This window comes from Natrix helvetica, assembly GCF_964273705.1.
Source record: "Natrix helvetica genome assembly, chromosome: 4".
NCBI lineage: Eukaryota > Metazoa > Chordata > Lepidosauria > Squamata > Natricidae > Natrix > Natrix helvetica.
Window position 1 is genome coordinate 105702028 of NC_138550.1, and position 23952 is coordinate 105725979.

General features: G+C 38.1%; 2 protein-coding genes across 5 annotated transcripts; both read right to left on the reverse strand.

Moving 5' to 3' along the window:
- Positions 1-1437: 1437 nt before the first annotated feature.
- Positions 1438-9136, reverse strand: LOC309390902 (putative 2-ketogluconate reductase). The gene is made up of 6 exons (XM_081950783.1): positions 8998-9136; positions 8171-8555; positions 6741-6912; positions 5491-5669; positions 3741-3837; positions 1438-2108 (listed from the first exon to the last, which is right to left on the reverse strand). The coding sequence occupies exons 1-6, from the start codon at positions 9016-9018 to the stop codon at positions 1955-1957; spliced, it is 1008 nt and encodes a 335-aa protein (XP_081806909.1). The 5' UTR covers positions 9019-9136; the 3' UTR covers positions 1438-1954.
- Positions 9137-15497: 6361 nt separating this feature from the next.
- On the reverse strand, positions 15498-23696 carry LOC309390900 (putative 2-ketogluconate reductase). 4 transcript variants are annotated; one of them, XM_081950778.1, is made up of 7 exons: positions 23381-23696; positions 22840-22996; positions 20809-21187; positions 19404-19575; positions 18207-18385; positions 17943-18039; positions 15498-15882 (listed from the first exon to the last, which is right to left on the reverse strand). In XM_081950778.1, the coding sequence occupies exons 2-7, from the start codon at positions 22975-22977 to the stop codon at positions 15726-15728; spliced, it is 1122 nt and encodes a 373-aa protein (XP_081806904.1). In that variant the 5' UTR covers positions 22978-22996; positions 23381-23696; the 3' UTR covers positions 15498-15725. The 4 variants fall into 4 exon arrangements, with proteins under 4 accessions (XP_081806904.1, XP_081806903.1, XP_081806905.1 ...); XM_081950777.1 differs by having other exon boundaries at positions 23505-23694; XM_081950779.1 differs by lacking the exon at positions 22840-22996 and having other exon boundaries at positions 23505-23696.
- Between the last annotated feature and the right edge of the window lie 256 nt (positions 23697-23952).

Here is a 23952-nt window from a genome sequence, read left to right on the forward strand (position 1 = left end):
CGCCCCCCAGCGCCTAGGAAGGACTTCTTGGAGGCAGGAGCTTCGACAGTCACCACCTTTATGTTCTGTGGAGATTCTTCGTCATCCAGCTCCTGGCTGTCCCAAAGGAGCTTTTTTCAAGAGGCAACTGGACTTTCTGGTTTTTCCCTTTGAAGACGTTTCGCTTCTTACCCAAGAAGCTTCTTCAGCTCTGACAGGATAGTGGGGAATGGAAGGATTGATGTTCCTTGCAGACAGCTGGCAAAATTGAAAAACTACAGGAACCAGAAGCAATACTCAGGTGACCCCGAGGACACAGATAAACCTCCAAGTGCTTCAACCACCCTCTAAAAGGATACAAATGACCAGCTGTCTGCAAAGAATATAAATCCTTCCATTCCCTACTGTCCTGTCAGAGCTGAAGGAGCTTCTTGGGTGAGAAGCGAATTGTCTTCAAAAGAAAAAACAAGAAAGTCCAGTTGACAACTGAAAAAGCACCTCTGGATGACTGATTTGGTAGATTTACTGTCCGCTTTTATTCAAGGAGTTAAGGCAGCTTGGCTTCCTTCACTTTAGATTGCGTGCAGTCAGCCAGACTGGATTTGGCATTTATATCCAATTATTGAGACCTTCCCAAGGACATGAAATAGGCAGATATAGATATTTGATAGTATTTGAGGGATCATTGAAAGGTGTCAGCTGTTCTGAATAAAGCTGCCTTTTGCAATTGACTGATAGTAACTTTGTCAATGCTGATGGTGCTCAAGAGGTGCTCCAGTTGTTTTGGGATCATACTCAAGGCACCTATTACTGTGGTCCATTGCAGTGTCAGCCAGATGTTCAGACTGAATTTGGCATTTTAGTCCACCCATTGAGTCCCTCCCAAGGACCTGGGATAGACATTATTCATTATTATTTCTCCACACAAAAAACAACAACCTTGTGAAGTAGGGTGGGCTCAGAGTGACTGGGCCAAAGTCATTCAGGGAGATTCCATGGCTCAAATGTGGGTCTCTCCAGATCTAGTCTGATATTACACTATGCTGATGTATATATTTGTTCTTTTTCTGATTATATTATGGAACGTGTTTTCCTGTCGCCCAAACTGAAAAAGGGCAGTTTCAGTAATCTATAACTCCAGTCACATCTGAAAATTACTGCTCTGCTAATAAAGTTGCACATTTCACTTCAATAGTATTTTAAAGGATCAAAAGTCCAGGAGTTCTTCAGTAGCATCATAGAGTATTTGCAATAGTAGACACTACAAAAATTGAACATGTAGAATAGCTTAAACTATATGCCCCCAAATCTCATATGTATTATGCACTCCTAATTGCATCAATTATCTTTCATTTAGAATATATATTTATACATATATATTAGCCTTATTTCAAAATTTGACATATTTACAGTATTTGGGAATAAGTTCTGTTAATTTTAATGCTTAAATTTAATCTTCGTTAAGTCAGCTGCTATTTTAGCATAACAGCCTATCCCACAGATGATATTTGGAGAAATATCTCAGATACCTTTAGCAGTAATCCTTATTTGACAACAAACCCTTTAAATATTGAATACCACTGGGACACTCATCCGATGCATCTAGTGAAAAGAGATGACAGATACTTTTATTTTTCAGGTTTGTTTTGCTCTCCGTTTAACAAAGCCCTATAGAACAAACGGAACAATATAAATGAACAAAACATACTCAAAAGCATGCTCCCCCCTCACCCAAAAGCTAAATGGAGATCTGTTGTCAAAATCAAATTCATTACTTTGGTATAAACTAGGGACTTCCAAATCTGGTGACTTTATGCCTTGTGGACTTCAACTCCCAGAATTCCCCAGTCAGCATGGCTGGCTGAGGAATTCTGGGAGTTGAAGACCATAAGTTTTAAAGTTCCCAAGTTTGGAGACCTCTGGTATAAACATTTAAAGACAAATGTAAAAATACTTTATCTCATCAAAGCACATATTAATCATGGACTTCATTAGCGACTGGGAGCCCATTTACAGCTGCCAGAATATTTTCAACCATCCTTTCCATCATATGGCGGCGGGCTTGTGAAGTTGCAGATCCAATGTGGGGTGTTATGAGGACATTCTTTAACTCCAATAAAGCATGATCTCTGAAGGAAAGGAAAGACAAAAGTTCTCTGTTTTTTGTTTTAAACTTGATGTGCCATACTTAAGTAAAACAGAACTGGGCATTTATAGACAGTACTTTGGTCTTTCAAAGTTTTTAGAAAATAGAATCAGATCATTAATATTTTGCAGTTCTTAATTCAAGCATCTCCTCACTTCTGCCTCTGGTAGCACATAAGCACAGTAATGGGGAATACACAGACCTGTCCATTTTTTTCTTGGAAGGGTTTATTATCCCATAAGCCACTTTGTAAGAGAGTACTGGCAGGCAACATAACATGCAGCCAATCCATCTTGTAGAAGTGTGTTCTGCACTGCAAGCATTGGGAGTTCTGAAGAGGAGAGTTGAGAACTGTAGCATTTATCAGTGGACTCAGTTTAGATGTTCCCACAATATAACTGATTGTGAAGAACTAGGACATAGATTTGGACAGGGATGAATATAATCCTTTCATGGCTAGTTGACTGGATCTGTTGACCTTTTTTTAGTGTCCTCACAACATGTTCACCCAGTTACATGGGTACAATACTGTGTATACTATATGTACAATCATTCTTAACTACTGAGAAGACCAAGCTTAGCCAACTAAATGGGTGTATCTTGAATAAAGTTGAGCCATGGGGAGCCGGTCATTCTTAGCCCAGTCTTCTCATAGAATGAATGCTGTGTGAAAAATAGGAAGGAAGCTACACTGTCTTGAACTTCTGAATGCAAGGCAGACATAATCATATAAAAATAAATAATTGATCTTTAGCATTTAATTGTTACTCTCTACTACTTCCATTTCAGTTCCCTGTGCTTTCCTGTGGCCAGCAAGACCAATCAGTCCTTCTACGGTAAGTCCTTAGATTGTTTTGAGTTGCTCCATAGAAGGGGAAGCTAGTGTCCTAAGCATTTGTAAGACTTTCTTCTGGGGATATATCTCATTTGTCTTGGAACATTTAAAACTAACTTCTCAGTGTAACTAGGGAAATGACACATTCACATAATGAAATTAAAACCTATAAATACCTATAAATCTAATGTTTAAATACTTATAAATCTAAATGTAATTCTTTGTGTGCGTATTTGCTATTTTCCCTACAATATTAATTGATTTGGATTAATTAATATTTACATCAAACAAGAGGTTGAACGTGATTACCTATATGTATATGTGTTTCCTTTCAATGCTATGATTCTTTGAGTTTGAATTCAAAGCTTAGTGAACAGCTTCTGCCAAGTTAACTCCATAATTGTTGTCTATTTATCTTGGCTAAAATAATTATGCTACATTGCAGCTGCAGATTAATTTCACATTTGGAGAACTTAAATAAACTTACTGTATCATATAATATTCACTGAGACAATCTATCCACGTTGTCTCTAGGAGTCAACAACACACATAAATCAATAAAGGTGTATACTATTTAGTCAAATATAACCCTATTGATTAACATAGAACATTTGTTTTCTTTGGCATCAATGGTCAACTTTCTTATCTTAAATAACCCTCAGTCTAGATGAATCTCAGATGAATCAGAGTATATTTTGGGGTAGAATACCTAAAATGAAAGAATAAGCAGAGCCCAAAAGTTCACACTGACATTTTAATTCTAAATGCATAAATTTTTACCTTGGAAGTGGCTCTGGATATGTTACATCCAAAGCTGCAGCCTTAATTGTTTTTGTTTGGAGGGCCTTCAGAAGTGCATCTTGATCAACCACTTGACCTGAATTTAAAGCAAACAAGAGAATAATGGTTTTATTAGCTCTATCAAGAGATACTGCTTACCAAGCTAAATGGGGAGAGTAATTTATTTGAATGAGAGCAGTAAATCATTGCTAGATGCGACATACCACTTTCACACTAAAAGATTGGCATTTCTGGAGACAGCCATGTTGGAAACAAAGAAAAAATGCCTTATATTTTAATGAGGAGCATTTTGAATGAATGGGGTCTAAGCTAATGCAATCTTATCACAAAACGAATTTGGGGTTACAAGAATTGCTCAATACATAACAATAACTCAGTTTGAAATTGTTGGGAAAAAGAAAAGTTATTGATTTGAGGGTTAGTGGAGAAACCCTTTTATGACTTCCTACAACTCTATGAAGCAACCATAATCAAAATATTGAATTCTGTTTTGCTTAACACACTAGAGCACACAAATATTGCAAATGTGAAAAGGAGAATCAAAATGATTAGCAACTCCACATTATAGTGAAGAACCTGAATAATGTGCTGCTCCTTTCAGCTTCTTACTGTCAAAACATTAATTTTCTTGGCAGGAGAGGAATGGTTAAGGACTGTGAATTTAAAAAATATTTGACATTTCAGAAAATTTGGAATGGAAAGAAGATGAAAGTAAGCATAAGGGAAAGGAATACAAGAGTGCTTATTTTAGAAAAATGATAAAGGAAATGCTTACTGTTACCTATCTGCTTCATGTGTACATTTGGGTCTTTAATTAATATTTGTAGTTCTCAGGTTGACTATTATTTCAAGGAGGTGTTTTAGATATTGACTGATATTTACAAATTAAAGTGAACATTTCAGTATCTCTGCTGATTTGTTAACTGAAAATATTCACCATGTCCTATGTATGGTTTACTTCTGGAGATCAGAAGCCCAAGAGCAGTAAGTAGCAAGAAAAATAATCCTAATATAAAATGGATACAGGTAGTCCTCAATTTACAACAGTCCGTTTAGTGACCATTTGAAGTTACAACAGCACTGAAAAAGTTACCTAGGACCATTTTTCACACTTATGACCGTTGCAGCATCCCCATTGTCATGTGATTCACATTTGGATGCTTGACAACTGGTTCATATTTAGGATGGTTGCAATATCCCAGGGTCACATGATCACCTTTTGTGACCTTCTGACAAGCAAGGTCAATAACCATGTTACTCATTTAATAACTTCAGTGATTCACTTAACAAATGTGACAAGAAAAACGTAAAATGGGTCAAAACTCACTTAACAAATTTCTCACTCAGCAGCATACATACATTCTGGGTTCAATTGTTGGGCTACCTACCATGACTACCTATAATGGTAGTCTACATCTAAGTATTTCAGGAGAACATTCCTTAGAACACTAAGGAGATTTGCATTTAGGGAAATGTTAGCCAGGAATTCTAAAAATGGGATGGGGCATGAACTGGGAAGAACAAGTTTAATCCAGTATGGGTATTTGAAAATATTACAATATCTCAAGCTCTTTAATTGAGAGATGAGGCAGTTGAGTTATATTCTGTCTTAAATTTTCATGACAGAATTTTATTTGCAATTCCTTACTTTCCTCTGGTCATAAATGATTTTTATTTCATCACATTCAAGGAAAGTGTGGCTATAATGAGTTTGAAATCATTATACTACCTCTACAGATGTTGATAAGAGTGGCCGTGGGCTTCATCAGTTCTAGTTCCTTTCTCCCGATCAACTTGCATGTCTGAGGGGTCAGATTCACAGTCAGCATCACAAAGTCAGCTTGTGGAAGTAAATCTTCAATTTTCTGGCAATAAACTGCACCAACAGCCTGTTCATCTGCCTCATTCCTGCAGGACATAATCACTTAGTTCTAATTATTAATGCTAGCAATATTTCCACTGATGTTTCATACATCCACAGAACTAGTGACAAGGGCAATCTGAACATATATATATATATGTTCGTACATCCACAAGGCCTCTAACCTGTTACAAAGATGCCTTATTCTAGCCATTCTTGAAGAATACCGCTTCATGATACAGCCTTCTTCCCATTCTCATACCAGCGCCAATACTACTTAGGTCAGTGATGGCTAATCTTTTTATCGCCGCGTGCCAAAAGCGTGCACCCATAACGTAATGTGTGCGTGACCCCCGTGCTCCTCCACCCCCATGCATGTACACATGAGTCCCCAGCTCCCCCTGTGCATGCATGCGCAACCCTCCCCGCACTACATTTTGGGCCTACTAGACTTCCCTGCAATTTCCTGGGAGCAAAAACGGACCGCAGGAGGGGCACTGTAGCCCCCACAACCACGCATGCATGCGCCCCACGCATGCATGTGCCCCCACACATACACGGCAGAGATCCAAAAACCAGCTGGCCAATGGGAGGCGCATGCGCAATGGAGCTAAGCTGGGGCAACGGCTTGTGTGTCATGGGTTCGCTATCAAGGATTTAGTTTCATACTGTATTAATCTGATTCAGCGTTGAAAATGCTTTTTTCATATCTTCTCCCAACACAAATCTTGATACATGTACAATATACATTGTTTTACTGGCAAGTACAGTGAAAATGAAGCTCTAGCTTAGGAGCCTCCAAACTTGGCAAATTTAAGACTTGTGGACTTCAGCTCTCAGAATTCCTCAGCCAGCCAGCCATGCAAAAGTCCACAGGTCTTTAAGTTGCCTAGTTTGGAGATTCCCTGGTCTAGCTCCTATTTGTCTCTTTGGCTGACCTGCAACATTCATTTATGGGTTTAAAATGTACATTTGTGAAAGATTAGGAAAAACATACTGTTTTATACAGGTATCCCTGCAATGGGAGTTATTCATGGTGACCATAAGAGAAAGATAAAAATAGATAGGTTAAAAAAATTCTTTTAGTGTATCTATGATCTAATCTGAGAGCTGGTTACCTTTGGTTTCGGTTATGATAAAGAATTTTCATCTCAAAAGCTTTAGCTCTTTGAGCCACCTTGTAACCAATCCGGCCCATTCCAATGATTCCTAGAGTTGCACCAGTTATTTCTTGTCCCAGCCAGTCAACAGTAAAATGTTTAGTGTCAGGGGAAACTGCAATTTGATAACCTAGATGTTTAAAAACAAACCAAAAAGAAGTGGATTACGGTAGTACGAAATCAGCCAATACTCAATAGCGCAGGTCTCACTCTTTTGTGGCAAAGTATGTCGAGATTCCCTGGTCTAGCTCCTATTTGTCTCTTTGGCTGATGCAGGCATGCCTTCCCCTGCAACACTCATTTATGGATTTAAAATGTATATTTGTGAAAGATTAGGAAAAAAGTACTGTTTTATACAGGTATCCCTGCATTAGTAAGTGGTTGTTCAGAACACACTCTATGTTTTTATATTCCAGAATTGCATTATGGCATTAAAATCAGTCTATGGCGTCACTAGAGTCAAATTTAACTCTGCTGGGTTTGCAAGCTATGATGGCAGATGTCTGGGCAAATCTGTACATTGGATTGGAAGCAGGGGGGCGGGGAAATGGGATGCGGGCAGTACTCAAACCACGATCGCTCTGGTCTGCGGAAAAACCTCTCTCTACAGAATGTGTTCAAAAGGTTGGGGGGCCCTGATCTGATAGTTCATAAGTCCAGCAGGTTGCTATATCTTGAAAGACCACAATATAATCCTTAAGCAGAGGCAAACCTTGCTAGTTCTTGGATGGGAATCATGAGAACATTTCAGAGATGTAGACTCAACTGAAAAATTTTAAATTTTCTGGGTTAAAGACAATGGCAAAATACTTGGTTACATTGCACCTACAAGGGAGTTTTTTTAAAAACAATATGAATGCATCCAATTATGTCGGAACATACAAGGTTTAAACCAGTGGTAGTCAACCTGGTCCCTACCGCCCACTAGTGGGCGTTCCAGCTTTCATGGTGGGCGGTAGGGGTTTGCTGTAACTCTTGCTTTATAAATTTTATAAAGTTACTTCCCTACTTTATAAATCACCATTACTGTGGAACCGGTGGGAGGTTAGAAAATTTTACTACTAACAGAGATACAAAAGTGGGCGGTAGGCATAAAAAGGTTGACTACACCTGGTTTAAACAGTCTCTCCTCCCCCCCCCCCCAAAAAAAAATAAAGGAGAATATTTGTTGCTCAGAGTTGAAATAAGGGATCCTAGACATTCTCTGAGTTTGTTTTCTTGCAAACGTTTTATTACCCAAACAGTGCGTCAGTGCACTGATGATGTTACCTACTTGGGGTAATGGAACATCTGCAAGAAATCAACCATGCTCAGAGAGCACCAAGGACCCCTCAATCTCTCCCTTCCCCCATCGTACTGTCATTGGGTTAACAAAACTTAAATTTTACCTTCCACAACCCTTCTAGCGGAAGCCAGCATCAAAGCCATTCCTATATCAGCTGTTGAATTGGACACTGCAAAAGGTGTATTGGTTACTCTTATACCAAAGCCAAAGATCAGTTTTAAATCAAGGTGGTCTATTCCTACACCCGAGACTGCAATCACTTTTAAATTACGTAGCTCTTTCAGAAGATCCCTGGTAGCTCCAGGTTTAAAGGCCCACATGAATATTGCTTGGATTTTTTCATTAAGCACGTGCTTGTTTTTCAGATATTCCTGCATGGTGACAAGTTTCAGATGTTTTTCCAGAAACTCTATGTGGTCTTCATAAACTCCATCTGGACCGCCAATGACATTTATTAATGTATATGGTAGCTCCTGTTTTTCCACAATCTACTTAAACAAAACCAATAGATATTACTTTTATAACACATAACTTCTATAACAACAGTATACAATTATTAATCTACTGATCTTAGAAAAGCGTATTGGTAATAGCATTTTAACCTTTTAAGAGTTTTTGAGACTTATCACCATTAAAACTAATGTTCTTTTTTTAACTGATGCGAAAACCGGGACCTTTTACTTGTTTTCCTTCATTGAAATTAACACATTGTACAAAAATACACATCCATAAGATGCCAGGTTAAGAAAAAAATTGCTGCTATACTGTAAGTGCAGAAATAGCACTTACAATTGCCCCCTTTGCCCCCCTCAAAGCTCCCCAATTCTCTCTCCATTTCACTTGATTCAAAGCGCAAGTTTGCCAGAGATGATCAATGGCAGTTTTTGTTCCTCGTGTCCCTCTTTTCCCATCTTGACAAAAATAAATTACCTCGCTAAAAGTATCAGCCATTGCACAAAATAATGCAGCTTAGCTTGCTTCTGAATTGCTACTTGTTTCAAAGTACAGTCTGGGAAGATAATCTTTAAACATCTCCCAGCCAGAGTTCCAAAGAAGCCAACAGTGAAGGACTTTGGAATTTAGAGAGTATACAAAGTTTTCCACCTCTGTTTTATGTTCACAACCAATTTATCTCTCACGATGGGGATTGGCTCAGTTTATCCTGGAAGCCTGTACTGGTGAATGAGGATTTGAAGAGAAAGATCCTAGTTTGAGATTTTATTGTCCTAAGATGGAATATGGAATAATATGGGATGATAGGAATCTTAATATATGTGACGTATTTTATAATGGAGCATGTTAAGTGTTTTGTAAGAGGAAGTATCATAAGCAGGAAGTCACACATAGCCAAGCAAATGTAACCGCAGACTTGAAGACAGGAAACTTAGGCAGGAAACGTAGATAGATGCAAGAATCCTGTGACCTGCATAGCAACAGAGGGGGGGGGTTGAGATGAGTGGGCTGTCAGAAATGTAACCAATCAACAGATGTCAAAAGTATGTACAAAAGTACCTGCATTAGAATCCTTCGGGGTTCAGTCTTTGCTTTTTTGTGTAGCGACTGAATCTTGCGCAATAAACCTTTTCTGTTTGATCCCGGAATTCTGTGTCAGTTCCTAGAATTCCATAATAGTCCTATTTATGAAAACCGAGTCTCTCTCTTTAGTGAAATTCTTAATTGAAGGCTACCACCTCTCATAATTTTTCTATTGGTTATTTCTATTTTGGGAGCATTGTCTTAACCAGAAAATAGCTATTTTAAACTAGAATGTAAAAGAAAATATATCTTCAAGAGTACTCCTTTCAGTTGAAATTACTAATACAGTAGAAAAACCAGACAACTGGTATTTTAAACAAATATTTAAAAATGGTAGAGCACCAGCATATCAAGAAAAGCCTTTGTTTCCTGAATCTGTAAGTCTCTTGAAATACAAACTTTAATGTGCATTCTGAATTATCCAGATTCTATGTAATAACTCAAGCTATAGTATTCTCACTTCTATTAACAAAGAGATCTTTCATAAGAAAAGGGCAAAGTTTAATGGGCAACTTTGAATCAAGCTGTAATTTAATAAGTTATTTGTTAAACTTTTCTCTCTTAACCAAATGCAGCTGGATTATGGTCTTGATCATATTTCAGTCTTTTTATTTCAGTTGAATGCGTCTACTTAATTTTTTACTCATAAAATACAAGTGTAGTTGACTTTGTGGCAGAGGTGAGTTGCTGCTGGCTTGGCCCACTTCGGCCGAACCAGCAGTGGAATTCAGGCCTGGTCACAGAACCAGCAGCAACCCAGGCCTGCCACACCCCCGAACCGGTTCCCTCACTGCCACTTGGCCGCCGCCATTTTGGATTTTAGGGACTGCATGTGCGCAATTCACTGTAAATTGTTCTGCACATGTGCACAGAACAATTTAATTGATCTGCGCACGCACACATGAAACGCATGTGCACGCACTTTGCGTGTGGGTTGCGAACCAGCAGTAACACCAGCAGCAATCCACCCCTGCTTTGTTGGGCTTATGCCATTTAAAAAACAACAAATGGTAGAACCACAATGCATTTCTTTACTGGATCTTAATTTCATTGTTAAATAAATTATGTAGGTACAAACAAAGCAAAAATACTGCTTTTTAAAAACTTCCTAATTATTGCATGAGTGTTCTAAGTTATCATTCAAGTCTCTTTATAAATCAGAATGCAGTTTGAAAATATTGATCCTATTTGAAAATACATTTTTATTAGCAGCTTTATATTGCTGATTTTGAAAAATTAGATGAATCAAATTAAAAATAGAAGAAAAATAATCAATAATTAAACATTCCGTTGAGTACATCCTAAAAATATTTTTCTTTGAATAATTGGAATTTAAAGATATGGACTTTTGTTTTGGTTGCAAAATAAGAGTCACAATGGGCTTTATATACCTCCTATGAAGTGTTTATCCAAGACTGATCACCTATCTTAACTATATTATTTTGGAAACAGATCGCTCTTATCTTAACAAATGTTACATTTGTAAAGTTTAAAGTGCATTGTATTTCTTTCTCTTCCTGTCAGCAATACAACCATATATTTTGGTTCCTCTTCCTGATTTCCAAATTATGTCTTGAAATTTGTTTGTTCTATTAAAAACACATAAAAAGCAAGCTGATTTAGAACAATTTGTTTTTCAGGCCTTTTAAAATACCATTATCTAATCAATTATGTATCATTAATAGATGCAGCTTTTGAATGCCATGAAAAATTTGAAAGCTTCAGCAGTCACCACTTCCTAGTCAAGATCAGAAAATTATGTCTTGATTCACAACTATGTTTGGCAATATTGTTTTGCTTGTTTTTGTGTCAATTCAACCATAGCAACTAGTTAATCATATGTATATGGATTAATGGGTTTTGTGAATTCAGTCAACTGGGTTTTATTTAATAAATATACAATACAATACAATAGCAGAGTTGGAAGGGACCTTGGAGGTCTTCTAGTCCAACCCCCTGCCTAGGCAGGAAACCCTATACCGTTTCAGACAAATGGCTATCCAACATCTTCTTAAAGACTTCCAGTGTTGGGGCATTCACAACTTCTGGAGGCAAGCTGTTCCACTGGTAATTGTTCTAACTGTCAGGACGTTTCTCCTCAGTTCTAAGTTGCTTCTCTCCTTAATTAGTTTCCACCCATTGCTTCTTGTTCTACCCTAAGGTGCCTTGGGAAATAGTTTGACTCCCTCTTCTTTGTGGCAACCCCTGAGATATTGAATCACTGCTATCATGTCTCCCCTAGTCCTTCTTTCTATTAAACTAGACATACCCATTCCTGCAACCATTCTTCATATGTTTTAGTCTCCAGTCCCCTAATCATCTTTGTTGCTCTTCTCTGCACTCTTTCTAGAGTCTCCACATCTTTTCTACATCATGGCGACCAAAACTGAATGCAGTATTCCAAGTGTAGCCTTACCAAGGCATTATAAAGTGGTATTAACACTTCACGTGAACTTGATTCTATCCCTCTGTTGATGCAGCCTAGAACTGTGTTGGCTTTTTTGGCAGCTGCTGCACACTGCTGGCTCATATTTAAATGGTTGTCCACTTGGACTCCAAGATCCCTTTCACAGTTACTACTACTGAGCAAGGTATCATATATTCTGTACCTGTGCATTTCGTTTTTGTTGCCTAAATGTAGAACCTTACTCTTCACCATTGAATTTCAGTTATTAGATAGTGCCCAATGTTCAAGTTTGTCAAGATCCTTCTGTATCTTTAGCCTGTCTTCTGGAGTGTTGGCTATTCCTGCCAGCTTAGTGTCATCTGCAAATTTGATGAGTTCCCCATTTATTCCCTCATCCAAATCATTGATGAAGATGTTGAAGAGTATTGGGCCCAAAACAGAGCCTTGGGGTACTCCACTGCATACCTCCCTCCATGTAGATGCAGTTCCATTGAGGACTACACGTTGAGTGCGGATGGTCAGCCAGTTACGAATCCATCTGGTGGTGATGCTGTCCAACCCACATTCTTCTACTTCATCTAGTAATAGGTTATGGTCTACCTTATCAAATGCCTTACTGAAGTCCAAGTAAACTATATCGACGGCATTCCTCTGGTCCACTAATTTTGTCACTTTGTCAAAGAATGCAATATGATTAGTCTGGCATGATCTGTTTTTGACAAACCCATGTTGGCTTTTGGCTATTACTTTGTTTGCTTCTAGGTGTTCGCTAATTCGTTGCTTGATTATCTTTTCCAGAATCTTTCCTGGTATTTAGGTCAGGCTGATAGGTCTGTAGTTTCCTGGATCTGTTTTTTTCCCTTTTTTGAAGATGGGAACCACATCAGCTCTTTTCCAGTCCTCTGGTAGTTCCCCGGTGCTCCAGGATCTCTGGAAGATATAGTTCAGTGGTTGTGAGATCTCGTCTGCTAGTTCCTTCAGAACCCTGGGGTGTAATCCATCCGGTCCTGGTGATTTGAACTTGTCTAGGGTAGACAGGTGCTTACTTACCATTTTCTTCCCTATTTCAATTTGTGTTCCTAATCTGATTTTTGTGGTGCTGTTTTTGATAGGTTGGATTGTTTTATTACTTTGTGTAAAGACAGATGCAAAACATGAGTTAAATAGTTCTGCTTTCTCCCTGTTGCTTGTCACCTTCTTGCCACTTTCTCCTAGCAATGGACCAATTGTTTCCTTAAGTCTTTTCTTGTTTTTAACATGTTGGAAGAAGCTTTTTTTTATTATTTTTTACTTTTGTGGCAAGCCTTTCTTCATTGTGAGCCTTAGCTTTCCTCACTTCATCTTTACATGCTCGGGCTATTGCTGATATTCTGCCTTAGTTATGTCTACCCCTTTCCACTTTTTGTACTTATCTTTTTTGTCTTTCAATTTGTCAGAGAGTTATTTATGCAGCCATGCTGGTTTCTTTTGGGAGCTGTTATTTTTCTTCTTCATTGGCATTGTGCTAGACCGGGCTTTTGTAATCTAATTTTTCAAAATTTCCCAAGCTTCTTGAGTTGTTTTCCCCTTGAGGATTCTCATCCATGGAATTTTTCCCAAGCTCTCTCTAAGTTTATTGAAATTAGCTTTCTTAAAGTCCAAGACTCTAGTTTGACTTTGTTCTACTACTTGTGTTTGCATAATGTTGAATTCCAATATTGCATGGTCACTTGCCCCCAGGATTCCTGTGGCTTCAACACCTTCTATCATTCCTCTCTGTTAGTGAGAATTAATTCCAATATGGCTGATCCCCTTGGTCCCTTCTCTACTTTTTGGGAAACAAAATTGTCTGCTAGGTTTGTTAGGAACCTGTTGGATTTTCCACTTGGTGCAGAGTTTGTTTCCCAGTTGATGCCAGGGTAGTTAAAATCCCCCACTACTATTGTGGTGTGCTTCCTACATACCTTAGTTAGCTGACTAGCAAAAAGTTCATCTACTTCCTCTACTTGGTTGGGTGGCCTGTAGTATAGACCTAGGGCAATGTCATTTCCCCCCCCCCCAACCTTTAATATTGACCCAAATGCATTCAAGATAGTTCTCATCATTGTTGTGCTCTATTTCTGTAGAGAGGTAATTATTTCTTATATATAGTGCAACTCCACCTCCTCTTTTATTTGGTCTATTTCTTTTAAATAATTTAAATCCTTCTAGCTGTATGTTCCATTTGTCGGTTTCATCCCACCAAGTTTCTGTAATGGCAACAATATTGTATCTGCCCTCATTTACTTGAATTTCTAATTCACCCTGTTTATTCCTCATACTCTGTGCACTGGTTTATAGACATTTGAGTCCATTTTGATTGACCCTGTGTTTACTGTCTACATAACCTGTGTTATGCCTGACTGCCCCTATTTTCTTGCCACTTGTATGATTCATGCACATGGTATGGCACTCACTATTAAATGCTTGGTTTTGCTTGACAGCGGGAGTGATAATCTTACCCGCACAAACATCTGTGTTACATGCACTGATAACCCTATGAATTTTAGATTGCTGGGGACAGAAATGTTCTGTATCAATTAATTCTCTGTCCCTGCTGTTCAGTTTAAATGTTTATCCAGAAAATCTGTGAATTTAATGCCAAGTAACTCAGTCCCTTTCTTGGATGGGTGCAAACCATCTCTTTTGTATAGTTTTTCATTGGACCAGCTGCAGACATCATGACTAATAAAACCAAAGCCTTCCGTTTTACACCACTCCTTTAGCCACACATTAAACTCTGCTAAACACTGGCCCTTCCCTTTTTGTTCCTTATATACTGGTAAAACCTCTGAAAAGATAAGCCTACAACCTATACTACTAAGTTCATACCCCAAGTTCTGGAAATCATTCTTCACAGAAAGCACATCTTTTTGGGACAGATCATTTGTGTCAAGATGTATAATAGCATCAACATCACAGTCCTTACTTGCATTCTTAACTATCTTAAGAATACGCCTCTACTGGCAGTAGTACCTGGCAGACACCTGACCTCTTTTAAAACCTCCATATCCTTTCCTAAATTTACATCCCTTATGATTGAATCACCAACCAGAAGGTGACTTCTCTTTTTGCATACCTTGTTCTTCTTGTGCGACTGATGGGTGAATAACATTTGACATTTCTAAGTAATCTCTCATCTAGTCCAGCAAACCAAATGGGCAAGCCAGCACATTTTGTTATATTTGGGTTGTGCTCTTCTTTGTGTAATTGTCAAAAGACGGCAATAATTACCTGCAGGTTAAGAATGCAGGAGAAAGATCTTTTCAAACATGAAAACTAAAATCTCAAATAATATTTTATGTTGGAACTATTCATATTTTGTTTTACTTTTGAACCTTGATGTGATGTTTAACAGAGCCATAAACCTTAACTCTTCTGAATTTTCCAAAGAGGTGTATCTGTTTGTTACAAAGATGGATGAAGGAATCAGAAACCCAACCACCATGATCAAAAGCTCAGAACAAGCTTTTTTCCAATGGGATTTTATTTTTTTTTAATCAAATTTATTTGCCATCCGTTTTGTTTCAAAGTGACTCTGGATGGCTTATGGAATTAATGTAATTATAAAAAATAATCACAGTCACACATTTTGAAACTGATAGGAATATGTTGTCTGGCTATTTGTCATGTTTCCCAGAGGTTAATGTCCTGTTCTTGATCATTCATGATTTTCTTTTGTATGTTCTCTGTCAAGTCATTTTGAGATCACTTCACTTGGAATGGGAAGATCACTGAGAACTGCCAGGATATTTTCCACTGCTTCTTCTGTCATCATGCGCAGGGCTTGGTCTGTAGCAGTGCCAATGTGGGGTGTTATGATGACATTCTTCATCTGCAATAGCAAGTGATCTCTGCAGAGAAAGCAGGACAGGATAATTTAGGCTCACCTAGCCAGGGCAAATTGGAATTAGAAAACAACTGCTTCAAGACAGAAACCAACAAAAAAGCTTCTGCTGCCCGGTTTCTGCTCCGGAAAGCTTTCTGTGGGGCAGTATTTATACTATCCAAGAGGCACAACCTGCATACAGCCATTACTTGCTGCTTTGCTATTTCAATCGCTCTTCCTCTATTCTCTACTCCTGCTATTGTCAAAGAGAATGGGAATCTATCTCACAAATGTCTGCATTGGGATGATTGAAGAATGAAATGTTGGAAGCAACTGTGATCTTTTTTAAAACACCAAACCTCTAAAATTTTGTGTACTCCAAATAGACACTTTCTCAAAACTTAGATTATTTATTACACTTTTCCCCCACTTTTTCTTTGACCGCTCAAGGCAAACCTGGATGTATCATCTCATTTTATCCACATGACAACAACCCAGTGGTGAATTTTTTTTTACTACGGTTTCTGTGGGTGTGGCTTAGTGGGCGTGGTACGGCATGGTGGGCGTGGCAAGGGAAGGATACTGCAAAATCTCCATTCCCACCCCACTGTCGGGCCAGCCAGAGGTGGCATTTGCCAGTTCTCCAAACTACTCAAAATTTCCGCTACCGGTTCTCCAGAACCTGTCAGAACCTGCTGGATTTCACCCCTGCAACAACCCTATGAAATTAGTGGAGTTGGGAAAGTAACAGGCCCAAAGTCATCTACTGGGGCTAGTCATTGGATGGGAACCTATACCCAGACTTCTTCAGTTCAGTTCCAATATTTCAATTGCCAAACTACCTAAACTAAACGGAAAAGAGTGGCGTAAATTTAAACTATTAGGTGTTTTTGCTATTCTTTTAGTGGATCTTTGTTGATATGAATATGAAGAGTTTCAGATTTAGAGGTGACTGTATAGAAAGTAGGTCGAGTATGGAATGAAGAGCTATCTGGTTTATTTTAGGAGACAGTGATGAATTGTTAATGAAGCCACTTAAGAAATTTTTGTGAGAAACTAAGAAAATATAATTTTGATGTTGGGATTTGATGATTAGAATTATATGGGATTATAGAAACAATGCAGACTACTGTTAATATTAGAGTAAGAGTTGGAAGTATTTTTTTTTATCTGTATGATAAGGATAAAGGATAAATTCAGGGGTGAAATTCAGCAGGTTCTGACAGGTTCTGGAGAACCGGTAGCGGCAATTATGAGTAGTTCGGAGAACCAGCAAATACCACCTCTGGCTGGCCCCAGAGTGGGGTGGGAATGGAGATTTTGCAATACCCTTGTCCTGCCACGCCCACCAAGCCATGTCCACAGAACCGGTAGTAAAAAAAATTGAATTTCACCACTGGATAAATTGGCTGTACTAGTCGACTATAAACAGATTATTATACAGTAAACTCTTTAGGCTAGGGTATAGACTTGCTTCTAATTTATTTTCCATACTATCAATTCCTTGTAGGCTTCTAGTTTATTTAAATTAAAAGTCTGGATTTCAGTCTGTCCAAAGAAAATTACAAATTACGGATAACTCTAAAGCAATAGGGAGACAAACTGCAGAGCTCAGCGGAAACACCACTCACTCTTGTCAATTTCATAAACTTTCATAAACTTTGGAAACAACCTGCTGGGAAGGGGAGGAAAAGAGGTTCAAAATATGACGTAGTTTGGCTTACTATTGGCTCGGACTGCTTTAGATTCAGCCATTCAGATCTGCAGTCCCTAACAGTACTACAACATTATGGGGTTTTGGTACTCCTGAAAAATGATGCAATTCCTGCTGTAGCTTAAAGATGTCTGATTATAATTAATTCTCCTCTTCCTTCTCCATAACACAAAGAAAATGTCTCGGCCTTTTACCTAAGATCAAGTGTAGCATCAAAGAAAATGAGAGGGTGGCAAAGACAGTAAAGTGGGCCAACGTAGGAGCTCCTATATTAAGAATGTTCTTCTGAATCTATACAATATCACCATTATTTATTTCATGCCGGATTTATTGTCCTTTTATTCTGATCTAGGAATATTGTATTATTTTACCTTGGCAATGGCTCAGGATAGGTCACATCCAGAGCTGCAGCCTTAATAACCTTATTTTGGAGTGCTTCTACCAATGCATCCTGGTCAACAACTGCACCTAAGAGAAAGGGGATTTTGGAATGGCACAAATATATTTTGCATGACTGATATTTTATCAAGAAATAATCAAGCAAAATACAGAACACAGATCCACCAAGAAAGTTTTTTGAAACCATCAATGGTTTAAGCAACAGAAATATACATTTGGATAGTGTTGCATCCCACCTCTGCAGATGTTGATGAGCGTGGCTGTGGGTTTCATCAGTTCTAGCTCTCTTTTTCCTATGAGATTGTGAGTCTTTGATGTCAAATTTACAACCAGCATCACAAAATCAGACTGTCGAAGTAAGTCATCAATGTTTTTACAATACACGGCACCAACCTCTTGTTCTTCTTCCTCTTTTCTGGACGAAAGAAATGTGAAAGCAAACTTTTAAAAGAGTTTTTCTCTTAGTGGAGTTGTTTTGGAGGCTAATCACTGAACAGAATAAATAAGAAATATTTTAGAGTTATGGGAAGCTTGCTATGTTAAGTCTACAGGCAGCACCCTACACTTTTCTTTCTATTCAGTGCAACCTATGGCAGTACCTGTGGTTCTTCTTGCCTTGCATAATAAACTTTGTTGTTCCAAAAATAATTGCTGCAGAGTATTTGTTAAATCTGCTTGTTGTTAATAACAACTCAAAGTTCACACGTGTAGTTTACTCTCCATGATTTTTATGAAATACAAATTTGAAGAAAGGAAAGCATGTTTTTTCATACAGCATTATTTATATATCTAACCTCTTTTTTAGTATCAACCTGATGATGAATTAGTTCTTAAATTTGCTCCTAGAGAACATTCTTGCCAGAAACAGATATAAAATTAAAATAGTTTGAGATTATTGAGTTTAGAATTTCATGATTGCTATTTATAGGTAAAATGACATCTGGATGAATATATGCTGATGTCTCAGAAGCCACACTCCATTTTTTTTAGACCAGATCTGAAGTGAACTTGGCAACAGAGCTCACTTCTTTATTAATTGCCTGTGTTCAGTGGAATGGAATGTCCATAAACCAATAGCTTAATAACCTTTGGATTTAATTTGCCTGAATGTTTATGCATTTCTATTGCCATTGTAACAACACTAAGGAAATATATGCTTTATTGGACCAAGTTCCTGCAAAGTGCAAACATACCTTATATACTAGCATTCATACTTTCAGTTCTAGTCTGGTGCTTTGGCCAAAGATCACTGCTAAAAGGCAATTAGAAAATATTTTTAAAGGCTACTAAATGAGTTTCAAACTTAAATCCCAAAATATATAATATATCCTATACCATCCTATTCTATCCTACCCTGCCCTGCCCTGCCCTATCTCATATCAATCATACCATATCATATCACATCTACAGTATATGCCTCAAAATACATTTACCTCCGGTTCCTATTGTGATAGAGAATCTTCATGTCAAAAGCCTTTGCCCTCTTGGCCACTTTATAACCAATGTTGCCCATTCCAATGATACCAAGGGTGGCCCTGCTGACTTCTACTCCTAGCCAATTAACAGCAAAATGCGTAGTATCTGGAGATGTTGCCAGATAACAACCTACAATACAAAAATAGAAATGGAGTAAAACAATATTAAGAGGGATATCTATTCTAGTGAGATAACATTATTCTTCCCTTTCTCTCAGCAGTGGTTAGATTTATTATCTGCTTATTTGGGATTTATCCATCTCCCTGACTGGATTTTGGCCAAAGAGGAAATCTCTCCTTTTTCTGATTTCCAAGTATACAATTTCTGCAGAAAAAAACCTGACAAATAGATCTAATTTGCCTTGTGGTGTTAAGGGTCAAGTCCTTGATGAATGTTCAGAAATATTTTGATTTATATTACATGTTGATATTTACCTAATTAACTACTACAGAACATTGTTACAGAACTGAACATTGTTACATAGCTGATCCAAGGATAGTGCAGGGAGAGTATTGCTTAGTATGCACATTTAAAACATCCAAAGTATATTCTGCTTAATATCGTTCGCATATTGTTCACATTGGTCTTAATCACCAATATAATTCAGTGTTACAATTATAGCCAGTTGAAAGAAGCAGATGGTGGGCTTGAAATAACTAAAGGGAAAGTTCAATATTGGTGACTTGTTGTGGTCCACCTGCAGCCTGTGGAGGTGGCAGCAGAGTCAGACAGTGAGGAGGTTGGGGAGGAACATGGGCCAGTCCTGGAGTCTGGGGAAGGCTCGGAGAAGGGCTCTGCGTCAGAGGCAGAGAGGGAGCCAAGGCCATCTGGTAGTTATTTTCTGCCTCTGGAGCCTCCGGAGCCTGACATCACCAAGGCAGAAGAACAGCAGGAGCCTATTTCCAATGTGTGCATGCGCAGAGCTGCCAGATGGCAAGAACAATTAAGAAAACAAGGTCAACTCAGGGGTAAGGCTTGGAGATTATTGGCCCCTCCCATAAGACATAAAAGAGGAACAAACGGGACGTGAACTTTTGTAGGAAGCAATTAGTTCCTCTGGTCGGTTCAAGTTCTGTTTGACTCTGTGCTAAGTTTGGCCTTGCTCTGCATTTGGCAATTAGCTGTCTGGCAGCATTTCAAGGGAGATAAGGTGGGTGTTTATCAATATTCTCCTGAAAGACTGTGGCAACTCGAGCAGACATCTGTTGGAATCTTCACAGACTGTTTGTGAAGCCTTGCAGGCTGTGAATGACCATAATTCACAGCTGTATAAATAAAAGAGCGTTTTTGGGACTAAGATTGTGATTTATGCTTTCTCAGGAAACCTAGGTCAGAACACAGCTGCAGAAGAAAATTATTTACCTTCAACTAATCTTCTGGCAGATGCTAGCATTAATGCCATCCCAATGTCTGCAGTAGAATCAGAAACAGCATGTGGAGTATTGGTCACTTTAACACCAAAGCTACTAATTAATTTCAGATTCAAATGATTCACTCCTACTCCTGAGTTTCCAATCACCTTTAAGTTCGGCAGGCTTTCAAGAAACTCTTGGTCAATGACTGGAAGACACTCAAGTACAAAAACAGATTTGATCTTTTCATGGAGTTCTTTGCTTTTCTGAAATTCCTTCATGGTGATGAGATTGAAATGCTTCTTGAGAAATTCTACATGGCTTTCTAGTACACCAAATGTACCGCCTATTCCAGAGATCAGCATACTGGGCAGTTCTTTTTCCATAATCTGAAAGAGAACATAATGATCGGAAACATTTGATTGCGAAAGCAAGTGTTAAGAGTTTTTTTTTCAAAAAAAAACAAAAACCTTTTAAATAACCAAGGACTGAAGCCTCCTGATTCTGGAAATTCGAGATCATGGAAGGATTACTTGGCTTTTCACATTTGTATGTCTATAAAAATAAAACTCTGAGTGGGAAGAACATATTGGCTTTTCAAATACTATTCTTTTAAACTACTATTCTGTGGACTCTCTAGATAACATTCCCTAAAGAATGGTGGCAACTTCTGTTACTGATCTTAATGGACAGACAGTAATTACTGGGAATAGGTGATTAGATCCCCAAATCCTAAAATATGAAGGGCTTTAAGGAGATAACCATTATGTATTGTACTACATTATCTTGTGTCGTAAGCTTTATTACATTTCTGGGCCCAGGTCATTTTTGGTATTAGCCTATACATCTTAAATAGCTTGGAATCAGGCTGCTGAAGAAGCATCTCATCCCAATATACCAGTACTGCCCAGCACTTCAGATTCAATCCCTGGAAGACACTTTAGATTATGCCGGACCACAAATGTAGCACAGAAGCTTCATCTTTCATAATATGGATAACCTACTGCAAGTGGTCAATAATAGCATATTCTATACATTCCCATTCCCATCAAAGGCATTTTGAAAAGATAATTACTAGGCATCACTCATCTATTTTTATCTGCTCCCTTATTATGCAGGAGCTGAAAAATGGTTCTGCCAGATATTTTGCTTATAGAACTGGCCAAAAATCCCAAAGTTTCTTAAAATGATCTAATTGCATTACTTGAGATGTTGTCCTCCACTTAAATCTTTTTTAAGATTTCTAGAACCTGGAACAAGCTGCATTTCTGAGATGGTTATACTTGGTTTAAAGCCTATTAGCTACTGTCCCCTCAGTCAAGCCCTTCTCGCCCCATAGATAAAAAGCAACTTTAGCTATTTTTAATCCATGAAATAAACCCAAGCACATAATTAAGTAATGTTTTTGGAGCCTAACAAAAATCTCCTTTTCAATAAAGAATATGAAATACATTTTCTTTTAAAGATTGAAATTAGGTTTGTAGCAATCTTGATATAATTCCGTGTATCTGGGTTACACCGGGAGCTTCAATGTGGTGCCAGTACACATCAATGAACTCCTCACTGTCTATAACTTTCTCCCTCCCTCAATAAAAACAAAACAAAACAAATCCTTTAATTTTAAAAGAGTTAGCTAGCTGCCAAAACACTAGCAAACAATATCATCAGTAAGGTCTCTCAGCCCCATGTATTTTCAGGAGTTTTCAGAAAATAATATTTATGATTGGCTCCTCTCAATACTTTGCTAGGAAGTGTGTCCGTTTTCCCAGAAAAAGACAAGATAAGTTGGGGATGGTGTGTAACATCTTGAGAATAAGAAAGGGGGGGGGTTAGTGGCATGGAGTATCAGCAGTTAACTTTCTGATACATTTTGTAAATTGTGAACAAACAAGGCCCCCCTTCATGATAGCCACTTTGGGAAACTGTCCCATGACCAGTTTTCAAAAATCTAAATATATCCACTGATTATTCAAAGATTTGTGTGTCTTTAACGAAACCTTTAATATAGACTTTTGCAACATTTTGTTTTTCTGGTACTAACCGTGGGCTGATATGTACTTAATAGTCTTCCCCCAGTGCTCTTTTGGCCAGTCTTGTAGTGTTGAACACAAGTAATGTTTTTCTTTGCCCGTTTAAACCAATATATCTTTGCCAAGTGAAAAGCTTTACATCTGAACATAATTCACAAGTTTTAAATGCTGAAAAAAATGTGTAAACATTAGTTTAAGACATAATTATCTGAATCTGGTCTAATGTGGACATTCAACATACAGACAAAGCAACAGACATTTTAAAAGATATATTCTGCCACACGCTACAAACCCTGGAAATTTTGCATACAGGTAGTCCTTGATTTACGATTGTAATTAAGCCCAGAATTATGGTCATAAGTTATGCCAGGCATTAAGCAGGTCACCAGATAACTATGCCTAATTTTACCACCTATTTTGCAGTGGTCCTTAAGCAAATCAGACAGTTGTTAAGCAGATACTATGGTTGTTAAGCGAATCCATTCAATCCGTTTCCAGCAAAAAATCTGTCATAAATTGCAGTCCCGTGACCAGAGGATACTACTAACATACCATCCAAACACAGTCACTGAATCATAAATTAGCGAACATTTTAGCCCAGCCTATGCGATCTGCCAATCAAAGTGAGTCATCAGAAATAAATTATTTTCCCACTCTCCTAATGTTGTTTGCTTACGGATAGACCCGAAGAATCAGCCATAACGTGGGAAAGGAAGAAACCTAGAATTGCGCTACGCTCAGCGAATCTCCTTTTCCAACAACTGACGGCGAGGGAGGAAGAAGGGCGGGGACAGAGGCTGCCTGATATTTGGGAGGTGGTTTTTTTTGTCACACATTGTGCCCTCAATAGAAATAGATGGATTCCTTCTGGCGCTGACACGTATCTGTCCGCAAAAGGGCATCCCGGGGCTAAACTTTCCCCGGGTCATATGATATATGTGGGCTTATGCAATTTAATTTTGTATTTATTTATTTATTTTAGTCATGCTTATGTAGTGTATATTAGAGGTGGTGACCCTTTGAGAGCTGTATACAATGAAATTTCATTTTAATGTACGCCTATTAGTGTACATTCAAAATGACAATAAAGTCCGTCTAAGCCTAATCTTCCTACTTGACAGGTT